At 38.6% G+C, this 17,710-nt stretch overlaps 1 protein-coding gene across 3 annotated transcripts in view; it reads right to left on the bottom strand.

Moving 5' to 3' along the window:
* LOC124102274 (zinc finger ZZ-type and EF-hand domain-containing protein 1) overlaps positions 1–17,469 on the bottom strand; it is a 50,248-nt gene extending 32,779 nt beyond the window's left edge. For all 3 annotated transcript variants that reach the window (XR_009228109.1, XM_046458508.2, XM_046458509.2), the window contains exons 1-8: positions 17,306–17,469; positions 12,900–13,094; positions 11,062–11,233; positions 9,573–9,772; positions 8,000–8,210; positions 5,071–5,187; positions 3,505–3,683; positions 1,565–1,663 (exon numbers count right to left, since the gene is read on the bottom strand). Coding sequence is in view for 2 of the 3 variants with exons in the window: in XM_046458508.2 (XP_046314464.1) it covers positions 1,565–1,663; positions 3,505–3,683; positions 5,071–5,187; positions 8,000–8,210; positions 9,573–9,772; positions 11,062–11,233; positions 12,900–13,094; positions 17,306–17,399 (1,267 nt within the window). In the remaining variant the exon portion in view is untranslated. The remainder of the gene's footprint in view (positions 1–1,564; positions 1,664–3,504; positions 3,684–5,070; positions 5,188–7,999; positions 8,211–9,572; positions 9,773–11,061; positions 11,234–12,899; positions 13,095–17,305) is intronic.
* Between the last annotated feature and the right edge of the window lie 241 nt (positions 17,470–17,710).

Genomic DNA, 17,710 nt, shown 5'->3' with positions numbered 1-17,710 from the left:
TTTCAGGTGTAGGAAAAACTAGTGTAGGTTTTTCCAACTTAAAAGTGTTAAAAATCTACACTCTGGGCTGGGAATGGTAGCATGTGCCTGTAATCAATCCTAGCTGCTTAGTAGGCAGGAGGATCCCAAGTTGGAGGCCAGCCTAGGTAACTTAGTGAGACCATATCTCAAAATATAAAAGGAAAAATACATAAATAAATGAATATAAGAGGGCTGGGAGTGTAGCTCAGTGGTAAAGTACCCCTGGGATCAATCCCCAGTAAACAACAACATCAAATCCTCAATCTGGTGTCAGATAATTTGGTTCCACATGCTCCAGAGGCAAAAATTCCAATTTTTCAGAATGAAGGAAAATGCAAAGGGTCTTTGGCAAAGAAGTCTTACATTTCCTGTGTAAGGTAGTAGAAAAGTGCAAAGAGCTGTCTCTACCTCCTCCCAACCTCATTGGCTTTAGATGGCAGGTGACTCAACAGACCTAGAAAGTGGCTGGACATGGATGCAATGAAGGAAATTTTCCTGCAGAGGTTGAACTGCTAAGGGAAAACTAGGGAAACCATCTTGTGCAAGTATAATGCTTAAGAGGAGGTACTGAGAAGAGGAGGTATAACAGGGAAGGCATGTTTTCCCAGGGGTCTGTACTTCATTGGTGCTAAGAATGAACACAGGAAACAGGAAAGAGAAGAGGCAACACTGAGAATGTATGAATGAAGACAGCAGTGCCGTGAGGAAAGCCAAAGGGAAACCAATTCAAGGCAACAAGCCATGCCTTCCTATGTTCTATACCCTTCTTTTAAAAATCAGCGAGATTCAAAAAGGTACCGTAAGTAGAAAAGTGACACATATATGGCACTGAGCTGGTGGCCACCAAGATGGATGAGGAACAGACTCACAAACACCCCCTGGATATGCAAAAGAACCACCAGCAAAATGAAATGCCCATTAGGAATCATTAAGTTGATACTAGGGATGAGTGACGCTTCCTCCTAGGTAATCAAATGCCAAATCAGCTGCATTGGGGGAAATACCCCTTTTAGCTGTGTTTTCAGCAGTGTGGTGCTACTGATCTACTGAATTTCTTAACACTGTTATAATACAACAGAAGGACAATCCAAACTAAAAAACAGAGAAAAGCAATAACTTTCTGTTGTAAGAGGAGAATTTGCTTTTCAAAACTTGAGTTTTGGGCTGGGGATGTGGCTCAAGTGGTAGCACGCTTGCCTGGCATGCGTGCAGCCTGGGTTCGATCCTCAGCACCACATACAAACAAAGATGTTCTGTCCACTGAAAACTAAAAAATAAATATTAAAAATTCTCTCTCTCTCTCTCAAAAAAAAAAAGCTATTTAAAAAAAAAAAGTTGAGTTTCGAAGAGCTCTCAGACTTTCAAATACTTGTAAATTCTTATAGGTTATTAATACCGATATAGATTACTAACACAAATAGTTCAGCAACTATTGCCAACAGGCTGAGGTAAAGACTGCATGCCTGAAAATGTCAAAGACCAGAGTATGACTTCACACAGCTGCCTTCTGAGCACAATAGCAATTGTCCCACCCACTGCTCACCATCCCTTGTCCACGGTTCCACAAGTAGGTTTTCAGGTCCTGACTTGTCTTCTTTTCCTTTGACATCACAAGCCTGAAGAGTCAACTGGAGAGGTTTACCTGCCAAACAAAAGAGAAGGCAAGCCTTAAGTTAGGTCTATGAAAAAATGTAAACTAGTGGGCATTGTGAGTGGAAATGCAGGCCTATAGTTACCCACACCATTAATAAGTTATTTATTTATTTATTTTTGCACCAGGGATTGAACCCAGGGGCACTTAACCTCTAAGCCACATCCCCAACTCTTTTTAAAATATTTTTAGTTACAGTTGGACACATTACTTTTATTTTATTTTTATGTGTGTTGAAGATGAAACCCAGTGCCCCACACATGCTAGGCAAGCACTCTATCGCTGAGCCACAACCCCAGCCCCCCAACCCTTTTTTATATTTTATTTAGAGACCAGGCCTCGCTAAGTTGCCAAGGCTGGCTTTGAACTCTCCTCCTGCCTCAGCCTCTGGAACCGCTGGAATTATAGGCATGCGCCACCACATTCAGCAAAGTTACTGATTGTAAAGCATGATATTAGGCAAAAGTGGACATTATTCCTCTGTGCTTTTCTAAAAGAAAAAAGTAGAGCTATGTCCCTGAGTGATTCTGAAGAGAGGTCTCTAAAAATAATCACTGTTTCAGAAACAAAGCATATTATAACATAGATTAATACTACAGATTCAACATACTTTGTAGGAGGTGGAGTCCTAAAATATCATTTTGAAGCTAATAATCAGTTTTACTGGTATTGTATTTTAAATATATAAACAATGTTTTAGGTTTTATTTCTTCAAAACATCTCTAGGAGATGTCTCAAAAATAAATAAACAAACAAATACAAAGGATTAGGAATGTAATTCAGTGGTGAAGTGCCCCTCTATTCATTCCCCAGTACACCCCCCAAAATATCCAGGTCAATTTTAATAAAAATCAATTTTTGTTACGGTGATCTGACTTCTTTTAGTAATATAATAAATACTTGTTAACCTCTAACACAACCCATAACTGGCTAATTATCTGCTGTTCCCCTCTCAGAACAACTAATTTGAATCATCAGCTTTCCTGAAGAACACTTCAGCTTCTAGAAACTACCTCTACCTCCTACCTAGCCATGCCTGAATCAGGACCCTACCTCTCCAAATGTAGAAGGAAATTGGATTTAAAAGACATCAATTGTATGACTTTAGAAGTTAAACATAAAATTAAATCATGAAATCATATTAAAACAGAGGTACAAATATCACAGCAATGCCTCTATTACTAAAGAGGATGGGATCTAATATCCAAAGTTTGTGAACAAAAACTTATTACTAGAGGTCAGGATGGCAAGCAAGTTGTTCCTCACATGACAGGTGCAGTCATTGGGGAACAGCTGTATGGGGTCCTATGTTAGGATGGACTGCAAATGGGCCCAGGAAGGGAAAGTTGTGGCAACTATGTACAAATATAATTCTAAGAAGCTGTGTGGGAATAAGAAGGATGCACTCTAAGCCAAGGATCCCTTTGCACCAGGTCTTGACTAGCTTCCTCCCTCCAGATGAGAAGTACTCTAACTTTTCAAATCTCTTAACCTATCCAATAAGATATTCCTGTACTTCACTAAAGATGGCTGTGTTCAAATGCCACCAGACATAGGGACTATTCTAATAAATCTTGGGAGTATAGCCCAGGATACACTTAAATGTCCTCTTCTGCCGACCCTACCATAAATAAAACAACATTCCCCCTCTCCCTACCAGCTATAGTAGAAGTCTTGTACTGGAAGGATATGCACAAGGAATCATGGTTCAACTACAAAAGACAGTCCACAAACTACCCCCAAAAGACAGGAAGATGCCAGGAGGGCCCAGATTGAGAATGCTTTTAGGATTTGTCCACTGCTGGCATTTCTATCATGCCTAGGTCATTTACCGTATTTGAGGAGCAGGTTCTGTCTGACTGATGCCATGGATGAGATGAGGGACGAGGCATCATACCCTGTGTCCAGGTGGTCAGTGATGGTACACAGAGAGCTCATCACTTTGGCAACACTTCCTCTTGCTAGTGCAAAAGCCAGAAGAGTCAGTTCCACCTCTGGGGTAGAACAGCAGCTATAAAGAACAGAAAAAACAACAACAACAAAAACAAAAAAGACCTCTTCACTTCCAAAGAATATAAAGAAACCCAGATAGCTCAAAACCATGTAATTGATCAATGAGTGAAATTAATCTGCCATATGCTTTCTTTCTTATCTCTCACTGTTTTTTTTTTGTTTGTTTTTTTAGTACTTAGGGATTGAACCCAGGGCCATTTAATCATTGAGCCACATCGCTGACTCTTTTTTAAAACATTTTATTTTGAGACAGGGTCTGGCTAAGTTGCTTAAGACCTCACTAAGTTGCTGAAGCAGGCTTTGAACTCGAGTTCCTCCTGCCTCAGCCTCCTGAGTCACTGAGATGACAGGAATGTGCTACCATGACTGGCTGCCATATGCTTTCTATATATTCATCAGAAATACTTTATTAATATCCTTAAGATAACTTAGGGAAAAACTAAATCAACCCAGGGGAACCAGGGAATTAAATTCCCATTTCTGAAATCATACTCTATAAATACTAAATGATAATCATAAACCAAAAATAAATGAGCTGCTGCAATAAGCCTTTACTATTCAGAAACCTGTGGTAATGAGTTGGCTTGGCTAAAGAGTATGTTTCTTGAGAAGCATGAAATAATTATATTTACTCCCTTCACATTTCACTGCCTTTTTAAATACATCACACTGAAACATTTAAAACTATTTAGATATCAGGGTCTAGTTTGTCTTCTAATACAGTAATGTCCCCAGAGCTCACTGAGGCAGAGCTGAGTGTCCCTACACTAAGTGTTCCCTCAAACAACCAAGAAGCCCCTTCCCGTTCTATGTAGAATCAGGCCTAAGCCCTGTGCAAAGGTAAGCAGGCTCTGAGTGAGGGCAGTGGCCTGGGGATAACAGTGAACTGAGAGGTTTCACATTTTGAACTTTGAGACATCTCTTCCAGATGAATCTAAGGACTTTTCCTCCTGCCTGAATAATTCTAGAGGACAGGTGATACCAATAGGACTAAGGATGAACTATTATTTCACTTTCTCTTCAGCCACAAGATAGAGATCATTTTCAGTAGTAATTTTTAAAAGATTTCCTTTTTAAATTTTGAAAGACTTAGTCGAGTGTGGTGCACACACCTGTAATCCCAGCAGCTTAAAGACAGCCTTAGCAACTTAAGGAGGCTGTAAGCAACTTAGCGAGGCTATAAGCAACTTAGCGAGACCCTGTCTCAAAATAAAAGATAAACAATAAAAAGGGCTGGGGATGTGGCTCAATGGTTAAGTACCCTTGAGTTAAATCACTGGTACCAAAAAAATTTTTTTTAATAAAATAAAAAATTTGAAAGACTTAACATGCATACATGCCCTCCACCCCCCACAAAGAGTTTACCTCATCAACCTTGATTTTACCTAGTTATTCTTATGAGGAAGCTGTCCACTTCTTCCAGGACATTGGGAGACAGGAAAGTGGAGAAATCTGTAGATCCTGGTGAGAGGGAAAGTGGAGGCATGTGCTGTAGTGCCTTCCTAGAAAAGTAATAAGCCAAACATGCATTAGACAAAAACATTGTTGTTCTGATTCATCCCTTATAAAACAGTCAGTATGCCTACAGAGAACCTAAGACACAATATAAACCAGCCTTATCCCTAGGAGTCATAGTAGATTAGATTTAGCTAAGTAGTGTAATAGGGTTTCTTTCTTTTTCAAAGTATCATTTCCCTCTGGAAAAGTTTATGGGGTACTCTAGAAGCCAGCATTTATTTTAAGTAGTGTAAGCGAAAGACAAACTACAGAAAATTCAGGGGTTCTTAGGGAATCTGACCTCAGAGGCAAGTGCAGAGTGTAGTTCAATAGGAAGCCTGTTTTATACATAGGCTCTTAAGATCTATGGCATCTAAAAAGGTGTCATGAATTTTATTGTGTTCTAAACAGATCAACACCATCACGTTCTCTATTCCTGTGTGTGTGTCTTGGCCTTTCCACCTTCATGTCTCTTTTAATGTTTCTCTTTCCTCATCACCTCTGAATGTTTAGCTTTATCTTTCTGAATCCCCCAAGGACTTGTCTTCTCTGGACTATTAGCCAACTTTTCTTTTTTTTTAATTTGGGATTGAACCCAGGGGCACTCTACCACTGAGCTACATTCCCAACCCTTTTTATTTTTTATTTTGAAATGGGGCCTCACTAAGTTGCTGAGGCTAGCCTTGATCTTGTGATCCTACTGCTTTAGCCTTCTAAGTCTCTGGGACTACAGATGTGCATCAACACATCCAGCTCATCTAACAAACATATATAACAAATGATTAATGAGTCCTACCACATGTTAGAAGCTATGCTAGGTGAATATACCATGAAAAGCTTGAAGGTATACCACAAGTGGATCAAAAAACCCTCAAAATTCTAGAATTGTCATTTTATGACAATAATAATAATGAGTCCCTGAAACATTTTTATTTTTGCATTTCAAGATACAGCAAAGCTAACACTATGTCAATTTCCCCTCTGCTCTGATTTCCTTCTTGTCCACCTGATAAGCTGTGTTTGGGCTGTATGGCAGCTACACTCAGGTACAGCTCATCAATGAGATCTAAGGCATACAAGTAGCATGTGATCATTTGCTGAGTTTATTTCCACTGATAAAAGTAAACACTTATGTTCCAAATATACTTTTTCTTATTTATTTTTCCTCATTGATCTTTTTCACAATATATTTTCAATTTTAGGAAAGTTTTAGATAACTGATTTTTAAAACTGAAGGGGTGCATAAAAATGTCATTGACGATGCACTAGTAAAACTGAGCAGGATAATTCCATTCTTCAATAACCTGGCACATCTTCAAAATAATAATAATGTAGAAAGCTCTTTCTTTCCCCCTTCCTAAAAATCTAGTCTATTTGGTAGAGCTGAACAAGCTGTACAAGTGTGCCAGAGGTGGGGAGAGCCATGGTGGCCTACAGTCGGGTATCTACACAAAGGAACAGACCAATTGGAATGCAGGTACCAATGATGGCAAGAAGGGTGGCCTAATACAGGGAAGAGGGGACACACAGACTCTACAGAGGACAAGAAAGGCATCTGTGCAAAAGGTGGCCATAGCAGCAGCCCTGCTAAAGGTGTTAAGCAGGAGTAAGAAGAGAAGTGTGTCTATGCAAGGACAGGGGCAACAGGACTCTGACTATCTAGAAAGAGGTTGAAGAAGTAAGTACACATATGAAGGATGATGGCAGCCAGGTTTGTCACTATCAGAGAAGGCAGTTACAAATCCTGAAAGGGAGACAACTAGAATGAATTCTGTAGTACTGGGTTAGAACTGAAAATATCAGTGTAAACTCAGTTTTTATTTTCATAGAAAAATAATACAGATATAAATAGTTATACAATATTCCTATACAAATGTATTCTGCCTAGCTATGTCCACTGAAAGGATATGGAAGAAGTAACACCTTGACAGTAATGAATTTGTCCAAAAGCATCATTATCCACTAAAAAGGACCCTGATTCCTTAGAAAAATGTTTGATTCTAGGACTAAGGGAGGGAACACTCAAACCTGCAATGCCTTGTGCTAAAAGCAGCAGCAGGGTATAATGGTGTTCACCTGAGTCCCAGCTATTTGGGAGGCTGAGGTAGGAGTATCACTAGACCCCAAGAGTTTAAAACCAGCGTAGGCTACAGAGTAACACCCCATCTTCCCCACAACACACACACACTGACATGCATACATGCACGAGAGAGAGAGAGAGAGAGAGAGAGAGAGAGAGAGAGTCAGAGACACACAACAGTAAGGAAGTATTCTTAAAATGAGGATATTAGCTAGATTGAAGGGGTTGCCACTGGCCAAATGTGGGACAATCTAAGCACCAAACCTGTGGCTAATTATAACCCAGTTAATAAGATTCCATGAGTCTTTTGTGTATGTGTGCGTGCAAATGTTCCCCAGTAGCTAAGAAACAGGCACAGCACAAGTGACCTCCTAAGACTGAGGTACTCAGTGAGCTGATAAAGACACTGGAGTAACTGTGTAAGGAGAAACAGGAAAGTAGAATGGATGCTTCTTCAAAGTCTGTGAAGTCAGCGCTGGTGATGTAATTCAGCAGTAGAGTGCTTGCCCAGCATGCACAATGAGGCCTGGGTTCAATCCCCAGGACAGCAACAAAATAAAACAGTCTATGAAGAAAGAAGCAATGTGGAGCTGAAAGGTACAAATTGAAGACAATAGGTAACCAGGGATGAGCTATTGACTGAGCCCTGATGATGGAAGGCTGTTCAGTGACATTCCATAGAAGGGTGGAGAAGAATGAGTGCACCTTGATGGGGTGGAAAACAGAGATCGACTTACTGAGTATTGTGCAGCACTGTCTGGACAAAGGCGGGATTTGTCTCCATAGAAGCCGTTACCAGAGATGTCAGCAGAGACCAATACCATATTGCCGAAGCATCTGAGACTGAGACCCCAGACTTCTTAACTCTCTGAAAGCCAACAGCCCTCAGACCATGAATCCTAGTGTCACATCCATCGCTAAGACAACGCTTTATGTTAATCTGGACATCTGTCAAGCACAAACAACAAATTCAGTATTGGATTGACTTGTTTAGTTCAGTAAATGCTAGGCTCTCAACTAAAAGCAAAACGGTAATTGATGTTTTGAAAAGAAAATTCTGAAGACATACTTTGATGACAGAAATAAATGTGCACAATGGAACTAGTACATAATAAACCTATCACAAAACATTGATGAATCCAAGAAATTTAAAGAGTAATTTGTAAAATTAAGGGTGGCTTATCATAGAACTTCTTAGGAACTTATGAGTTCTGAAAAGTTATAATGCTTCACAAAGAGCATTATAAATCCTGACTGAACACTTGGTGAGAACTTTCCAGAACTCTTCCTAGAGTTTGAAATCTGGATTGAGTTATAAAGCAGCTGGCTCATAAGTAGTTGTGCAATCCAGTCCAAACAGAAGACACAGACATGATTCACTTTCAGGAGATGTCACAATTTCTTATTTGAGTTTGGGGGTAGGTGAGAAGTTAAAAAGGACACAAATTAGAGAAAAGAGCACCAAAGGGGGTAAGGCAGAAAGCTTCTACTCCACAAGCTTTACTACTTCTTTGCCTACAGGCAAAACACAAAGACACTACCTCCCTAGGCCTCAGTTCCTCTGAGCCAAGTAAGAACACTTCTTTTGACCCAGGAAAGCATTAGAAGAAATGAGACAAAACATGAAGTATTCCGGCTCCCTGAATGAAATAAGGCTGGAAAGAAATCACACAATTGTGATTATTTCCAAAAAGCTATGTGTGAAGCAAGGTGTAACAGTATAAAGTTAGACACATAAATGTACAAGAATAAGAGTGGGTTAAAATTGACTTATTTTTACAACATTAAATAAAGGTGTTCATGAATACATGATACAACAACACATCAAAAAATACCAAAGAACTTGAGTAGATTATTATCATTTTTGTAAAAAGATATGTATAGATAATTGTGTATGTGAATATAATGCTTTTTTTTAAAAAAAAAGTGTGTGCATGTGTGTGTGTGTGTGTTTATACATGTGCACATAAATACACAAATACACGAGAAGTTATGGAAGGATTCTCACCAAGGTAGTCATACTGACAATCCCTAGGTAGTAGGATTTGAGTACTTTTGTTTTTCCATATTTTTCTAATTTTCCAATAAAACAAAAGAATAAAATATTTTAAACTAAGAAAAGGTTCTATTGTTTTTCAATAGTTTTAAAAACACGTATGAGGTGAAATAATGATCACTTACGTGTGTGTCATGAGAAGCAAATCAAATCTCAAAAGAAAACTAGCAGCTTTTCTACTTCAAAGGTTCTACTGCTAAAAAATAAAACTTCCCTTCATCTCCTCCCCATTCCCTTAGTTTTGTTTGACTCACAGAGCTGACTGATATTGGCGTTTTCCAGCAGTGTCACATAGCCAGTGACATTGCTAGGGATGTGCACATCTCGAACTTCCTGAAGATCGCCGGCACTCCTCCCCACAGCTACTGTCACCTGCTGTGGCATATAACTCTGGTCAGTGGCAGCAACTGCAATGGACAGGTGCCTAAGCACAACATCTGGCTTCATTTTTAAGCTGGAAAACAGAAAGCAGAAATCACAGTGTTTATATGAATGCACCTTGATGGGGTGGAAATCAGAGATCAACTTACTGACTATTGTGCAGCAGTGTCTGGACAAAGGCGGGATTTGTCTCCATAGAAGCCATTACCAGAGATGTCAGCAGAGACCAATACCATATTGCCGAAGCATCCTAGACTTAACTCTCTGAAAGCAACAGCCCTCAGACCATGAATCCTAGTGTCACATTCATCGCTAAGACAACGCTTTATGTTAATATGGGTCAAAAACAAGACCCATTTCAAAGGTCTGATATTTGATATAACCAAACACTGATTTTTCCTAATAGCAACTAACTTAAATACTGGTTATGAGTTTCAAGGTCCATATGACATTCCCAAATCTCGAAAAAGCCTTTCAGGTCAAGATTAATCTTATATTTCCTTTTCAGTATTAGGATAGGCAGGAAGGGACAATATAAACAACGAACATTCTAACAAAATTCTTTTACATGCCAAGAAGCAAATTCTAAACTGCATTCCCTAAATTGAGTATATTCCCTTATCTTTAAATTAGGTAGATGGTTAAAGGTCAAAAGTGACCTACCCCTAAAAGAAAATTAGAAAATTATTTCTATTCCTGCCAATTAAAATTAGCCCATTTTCTGAAGGGAAATGTGAAAATTTAGACAGCAGTTTCAGAACTTCTAGAAATTCCACAGTTTACTGACAAGAACATCACTCCAGGATTCCTGGCCATCCCACTCTCTTCTGAACTGACCAACTCATACATGAATTTTGAAAAAGTATAGAAGTACAATTATATCTATGTAAAAAAGTTCTTGTCCTTTGTAATATTAATTTTCATGAGAACTACTGAAAAGGATCTGAAATCAGTATTATAAAATATTAGTCAAATGTTACTTCTTCCTTTTAAACATCAAATAAAGAAACTATATGTTTATGAATATGTGAACCAAGCTACATGATTTTACGATTCCTTATACTTGATTGAGGCATCTTTACAGAAATCTACTCATAAGAAAAAAATTGGGCAATTGAGTACAAAAAATTCCAAATTTTAAAAATAATAAGCCAGGCGCAGTGGCACACATCTGTAATCCCAGCAGCTCAGGAGGCTAAGGCAGGAGGAGTGGAAGTTCAAAGCCAGCCTTAGAAACTTAGCAAGATTCTGTCACTAATAAAATATAGAAAGGGTCTGGGGATGTAGCTCAGTGCTCCTGGGTCCAATTCCTGGTACCTAAATAAATAAATAAATAATAAATAAACGTGCTGTGCCACCTACCGAATCCAGTGTGAACGGGCACTGCCATCTGACTGCCAGTAGGATGATGTTTCTCCATTTGTCATCTTGTCGATGTCAGCAGGGTTGGAGGATGTTTCTATATAAGCATAGCACTTTGTTACTGATTTGAGTTTATCCATCTCTGGGCTTCTGGTAAGATCTCCAGGGCTTTCTGCAGGAAAATCAGAATTTACCACATGATATCTCTTTCACAAAGAGAAAAAATATCTAACAGAAAATGCTTGGTCACTTTGGCACCAGAAACTGTAATGTTCCTTAAAATCTCCTTCCAAAGAACCCACTGGCCAAGAATTGCCCATTATCTCATTATAGTACAATACTCAAATCACTGATACATTTACAAAAGGATGCCAAGAGAAGAAAATGGTTTCTTTTTTTTTTTTAACTCTATTTTTTTAAACCTTTACTTTATTTTTTTATTTGTTTGTTTGTTTTATGTGGTGCTGAGGCTTGAACCCAGCGCCTTGCACGTGCTAGGTGAGCGCTCTACCTCTGAGTCACAACCCCAGACCAGAAAATAGTTTCTTATACTTTGAGTTTACATTTCTTTAATTATGAGTGAGGCTTTTTAAGCCACTTATGTTTCTGAGTTCTTCCTCTTTCATTTTCTTCTGGGTCACTGGTCTATTAAGTAATGCATTTTATACATTGTATCATGTATATACACACATATAATAGCTAACATTTACTTGAGTGTTTACTGTGAGTCAGATTTTTCTGTCTGTTTTGTTTTGGTGGTTCTGGGGATTTAACCCAGGGGTACTTTACCACTGAGCCACAACCCAGCTCCTCTCTAGTACTCTTACTATTTTCTCTCCAGTTGAACTTTTTGATAAATCTGAAATCTATTTTAATGAGTGAAATGAAATAAGAATCTAGCTTTATTTTTTTCTCCAAATGGCTAAATAGTTGCCCTAACCCTATTTGTTGACAAATCATCTTTTCCATTCTAATTTGTATAGCTGATTTTATCTGGTTCTACAGTTCCACATAAACTTGGATCTATTCTGAACCCTATTATGTGCCATAGACCTGTCTATAAACACCTCAACTTCTGTTACCATCACTAAGTGAGTCTGAGGTAGTTTCTCTCATTTATTCAATATATATTCCTTAAATAAATATTCTACTATGTGACAGAGGAATCTCAGTTACAAAGGATAAGGAACCAAAAAAAAAAAAAAAAAAAGCAAAACAGAACAGCCAGGCACAATGGTGCATGTGTATAATCCCAGCTGCTTGAGAGGCTAAGGCAGGAGGATCATGAGTTCAAAGCCAGCCTCAGCAAAGGTGAGGGTCTAGGCAACTCAGTGAGGCCCTGTCTCTATATAAATTACAAAATAGGGTTTGGGATGTGGCTCAGTGGTTGAGTGCCCCTGAGTACAATCTCTGGTACAAAAAACAAACAAACAAAAAAACCCCCCACAGAACATAGGTAACAAATAATGCTAAGACTTCAAATAATCAGTGCTATGTAAGTCATTAAACCTACAAGGTAATATTAATCAGAAGGTGGAAACTGAGGAAATGGAGGCAGGGACTATTAATTAGAGTAATGAAAAAAGGTATCCCTAAAGTCATATCTAAACTGAGAGATGAACGATGAGAAACTAAAACTGGCTGTGTAGAAGGAAGGAAGGAAGGAAGGAAGGAAGGAAGGAAGGAAGGAAGGAAGGAAAGATCGATCATATAAGGCTACAAGCTGGTTTCTATTACGTTTTCAGAAATAAAGGCTGGGACAATGACTGGCTCATCTTATTAAATGCATGGTTTAGAAGAAACAATGATAGAGTCAGGAGAATCTCTTATGTACATACCCTTTTCTTTTTGTACCAGTTGATCCAGAGACTCCTTTAGAACCGAAGACCGCATGGTGCACATGTTATTGCAGTGGTCCAACATCGGGTAGGGAATTACCATGCTAGAGATCCGATTGCGATGCAGGAAGCGAAGTATCATTGATGAGTGAACACCAAGGCCTTCTTTTGACTCTGAAAATATGTCTATAAAACCTAAAGAGATAAAATACATTTTTGGTGTTTTGGGGAAGCTACTACAATAGTTTCCACACTCCCTGTCTGGTGGCCCATCTGAATTGGCTGAACTAAAAGCAGTTATTAACAGCCTTCATTGATATTTTCAGCCTTAATCATTTAAAAATCTAAATAAGTTTTAAAGAAACGAACCATTGGCAATCTCAGTTTAAGAATTATTTTCATTTTTGTTGGATAGACTTTCAGAAGATGTAGAACAATGATTATTTGTTTTAATTCAAGTGTTAAAAATGTATAAGCAAGTAAATATTAACTAGAGATTTTTTTTTTTTTTTTTTTTTTTTGGTGGTGCTGGGGATTGAACCCAGGGCCTTGTGCATGTGAGGTAAGCATTCTACCCACTGAGCCATGTCCCCAGCCCGAGATTTTTGTTTCCTTAGGTTTTCTCAGGGCTGAGGACTGAACTCAGGGCCTTGCATGTGCTCTGTGACTAAACTAATCTCCAACCCTTAAATAGAGATTTTTAAAGATATAGGATATAGGCTAGGAATAGAATTTATTGCATTATAGAGTAAAAACACAGCTGGTTTTATATTACGTTACAATACAACTACTGCCATTACCATGACCTCTGATGATGTTTCACAACATAGAAGGTACTTGCATGCATAACCTCATTCAGTCTTCACAAGGTATAGACAGGGAAGGTAAAGGTATCCTTGGTTACAACTGACGAAATGAAGCTCAAGTAACATAACAATATGTCAACAAGAAAAGGGTAAAATAAAGTTGGGCACAGTGGTGCACACCTGTAATTCCAGCTACTTGGGAGGCTGAGGCAGGAGGACAAGTTTGAGACCAGCCTGGAAAATTTAATGAGACCCTGTCTTAAAATAAAATAAAATAAAATAAAAAGGGCTGGGTATGTAGTTCAGAGGAGGAACATTTGTGGGTTCAATCCCCAGTATCAAAAAAAGAAAAAGAAAAAAAGAAAGAAAAGAAAGGAACAGAATGGGGAACATTTCCTCACACTCCCTTAGATGCTCCTTCCAACATCTAGTCTTTCTCCCCAGTGTGACTCCTCTGAATTTGCCCCTCTGTTCACCCTCTGCCCTCAACACCTCCTCCTCAAATGCCCTAAACAGATGTGATAAGTGGCTCCCTGGCTGCCTCCCATGTAACATCATTCCAGGTAATCTTATAAGACACAAAACAGACCATATATACCTCTGTTTAAAATCTTTCCCTGGTTCCATAACCTATATTAACACACTTCAAACAAACTGGCTCATAACCTAGGAGTGCTAGGGTTAAGTGAAGGGAGGATAAACATGATAGTTTTTTTTCCTGGAGATCAGATATATTTGTGGATTGGGGAAGGTTTTTTTGCTTGGTTTAGTTTTGGTTTGGGGTTTTAACCTTCCAATGAATCACGTAACACACATAACAAAAAGTACAAATAATTGTATAGTTCAAGAGTTTTCACAAATTGAAAATACCCATGTAAGCAACCCCAGATCAAGAGTCCAGAGGGCTGAGGATGTAGCTCAATGGTACAGTGCTCGCCTAGCATGTCTGAGGGCCTGTGTTCAATCCCCAATACAAGGAAAAACAAAACAAAACTCCAGAAGTCTCTAGAGGAAGCTGTCTTCAATAGTATAAGAAACAGATTCATTAAAGCAGAATGAAACTCTGTATTAATTTTTAAGATGAAGCATGAAGCTGAGGATAAATTTTACACTTGAAATAGCCTAGTTCAACTATGTGCAAACTATATCCCCAATGCCTAGAGACAACTGATTTATGAAAACTCAAAAAGTCCAGCTAATCTCTCCCCACCCACAGGAGGACCCAGGCCTCATATTCATAACACTGCTGATGCTGCACTGAGTTGCTCAGAACCCACAACAAAAAACATACTGGCTGAGTGTGGTGGAGCACAACTATAGTTCCTGTAATCTGTGAGGCTGAAGCAGGAGGATCACAAGTTCAAGATCTGCCTCAGCAACTTAGTGAGATCCTGTCTCAAAATAAAAAATAAAAAGGGTTGGGATGCAGCTCAGTGATAAAACACCCTTAGGTTCAATTCCAGAATAAAACAAAACAAAACGACAACCACAAAAACATTAAAACAACCTTCCGGAATGACGGGGAAATGTGTTCAGATGTTGAAATATTAAGTAAATGAATGAATTGGTTCAATGAATTTAGTAAAACGCACCACTACAATGGGATACAAAAGGAACTAGTCTTAGTATAGGAGGATATTAGAGAGAGGAATTAGAAAACTGTGAGATGCCAGTACAGAGGTGACTTCAGCTTACAAAGGTTTGTCCTAAGATGGTGATAATGCAATTCTTTTAAGTTGAGTGTTGATGGAAATCTTTTAGTAGAAAGTCCTAAGTCATGTACCTACTGTGTAAGCATCTTGGGATCTGGACTCTGAATTTTTCTCTACCCTCTTTTGCCCCTGGCCCCAGGCATCAGCACAACAGTGCAATAGGTACTAACTATTGATAGATTCCCTGGTGCATACTCCCTTTCTCTTCTCCAGAAAAATCTTACTAAAGTATCCACATAAAGATCTTGCAAAACGATGCAAAGATGACAGTAATATGTAAATGCTAAAATATATATCAGCCAAATGCAACTCCAAGTATAATTTATTTGTTTACTTATTTTTTGGTGCTGGGAATTGCTTTGCCACTGAGCTACATACCCAGCCCTTTTCATTTTTTTAATTTTGAGACAGGATCTTGCTAAATCCCTCAGGTAACTTTGAACTTGGGATCTTCCTGCCTCAGCTTCCCGAGTCACTGGGATTATAGACACATGTGACCTCGCTTGGCTCACAGTATAATTTTAAAACTGCTACGAGACTAGAAAAAAATGCTAATATGTACAGGCTACCTATAATGCCCTATAAATATTACATAATTAAAGACAACTTTTTTTTTTTTTAAGAGAGAGTGAGAGAGATAGAGGTAGAGAGAGAGAGAATTTTTTAATATTTATTTTTTAGTATTTGGCGGACACAACATCTTTGTTTGTATGTGGTGCTGAGGATCGAACCCGGGCCGCACGCATGCCAGGCGAGCGCGCTACCGCTTGAGCCACATCCCAGCCCCTAAAGACAACTTAAGGAGGAATGGAAGCATGCATTCTTCATTAAAATACAGATATCCTTCCCTAGCTCATACATCACTCAGCAGTAAGCCAGAGGGGTCAAAAGAACTAGGTTTACATTTGTCTATCAAATCTATTTTGCCTCCACTGCTGCCCTACCTATAGTAGGAATTCTATTTTTTTAAGAGAGAGAGAGAGAATTTTAATATTTATTTTTTAGTTCTCGGCGGACACAACATCTTTGTTTGTATGTGGTGCTGAGGATCGAACCCAGGCCGCACGCATGCCAGGCGAGCGTGCTACCGCTTGAGCCACATCCCCAGCCCGATATAGTAAGTATTCTAACACAGAGTGTACAGAGCAGGAAAAATTCTTAGATAAGATGAACTGCAACTAAAAGGAAGATGTACAATGTTTTTTTCCCCTTGAAACTCAACTGTTTTCTCTTTAGTTTTTTTTTTTTTTTTCTGATTCTGTCTTTACATGAGTCAGAGCTCCCAAAGAAAATCATTCAAAAATAGGCTAAGTTTTTCTGTATGTACAAGATAGAAGCAGCAATGCTTACTTTTAATTTATTTATTCTTAAATTTCAAAGTAATAGCTTTCTAAAAACACACACAAAAACAAAATGCTTACCAAGTGTAAAAAAAAAAGTCAAATGTGAGGACAGCAGAATTAAAAGAGAAGGTCCCTGTCCTCATGAAGCTCATAGTACAAGAATGAAGACAGACATTTAACAAATAATTGTGTCATTTGTTAATAAATTATAATGCTAATATGTTCCAGAAAAGAAATGCAGGAGGGATAGAGAAGTCTCTTGAAGAGTGAATAGAAGATCCACTAAGGAAGGCACTCTTCTGACAAAGGTTCACAAAAACAGTAGAACTGGGGAGTCATCATTATAATGGGGGATGAAAGAGATGGCTATGCTGAATGCTAGTTTAGATCATGTGCCCAGTGAATGCTAGTGGGGGAACTTTATTCATTGTGCCAATAAGCTTGCCCAATTTCAAGATTGTCTAATTTCAATTTAAAGCACAATAAATTAATTTTGGTTCTAAGAGAACACTTTTGAGCATTTGAAAATCCCATGAAAGTCTTACCTGGAACAAGAGAGCAGGCTTGTAGCTGTCTGATGACGTGGCTTAGCTCCCCCTGAAGATTAGCTCCACTGGAATTCTTGAGGGCCTCCAACATGTTCTCAGCATCAACAGTACCATCACCCTCAGCATCAAACTGGGCAAAGGCCTATAAAACAAGGATGCAAAAAAATCTGCACTGTTTCAATTTTTAATTTTTTTTATAATTCTCAAGACCAATGATTTTTTATTTTGTTTTATTGTTTTGGTTGTAGGGAGAAGAGTCTCTATATATCATGCAAAGAACAAATACATTCAGAATCATAACCCTCACTATGCTTTGTAGGACACATTACCAGTATACACATACATGCCATTTTTGCCATCTTATCTCATCTCATCTCTCCTCCAAGGAGATGCCCCTCCCCA

This window comes from Marmota monax, unplaced genomic scaffold (genome assembly GCF_021218885.2).
Source record: "Marmota monax isolate L192 unplaced genomic scaffold, Marmota_monax_Labrador192_F-V1.1 WCK01_AAM20220418_F8-fsc00949, whole genome shotgun sequence".
Lineage (NCBI taxonomy): Eukaryota > Metazoa > Chordata > Mammalia > Rodentia > Sciuridae > Marmota > Marmota monax.
The sequence above is the reverse complement of the archived record's forward strand: the minus strand, read 5'-3'. Positions and strand labels throughout refer to the sequence as shown.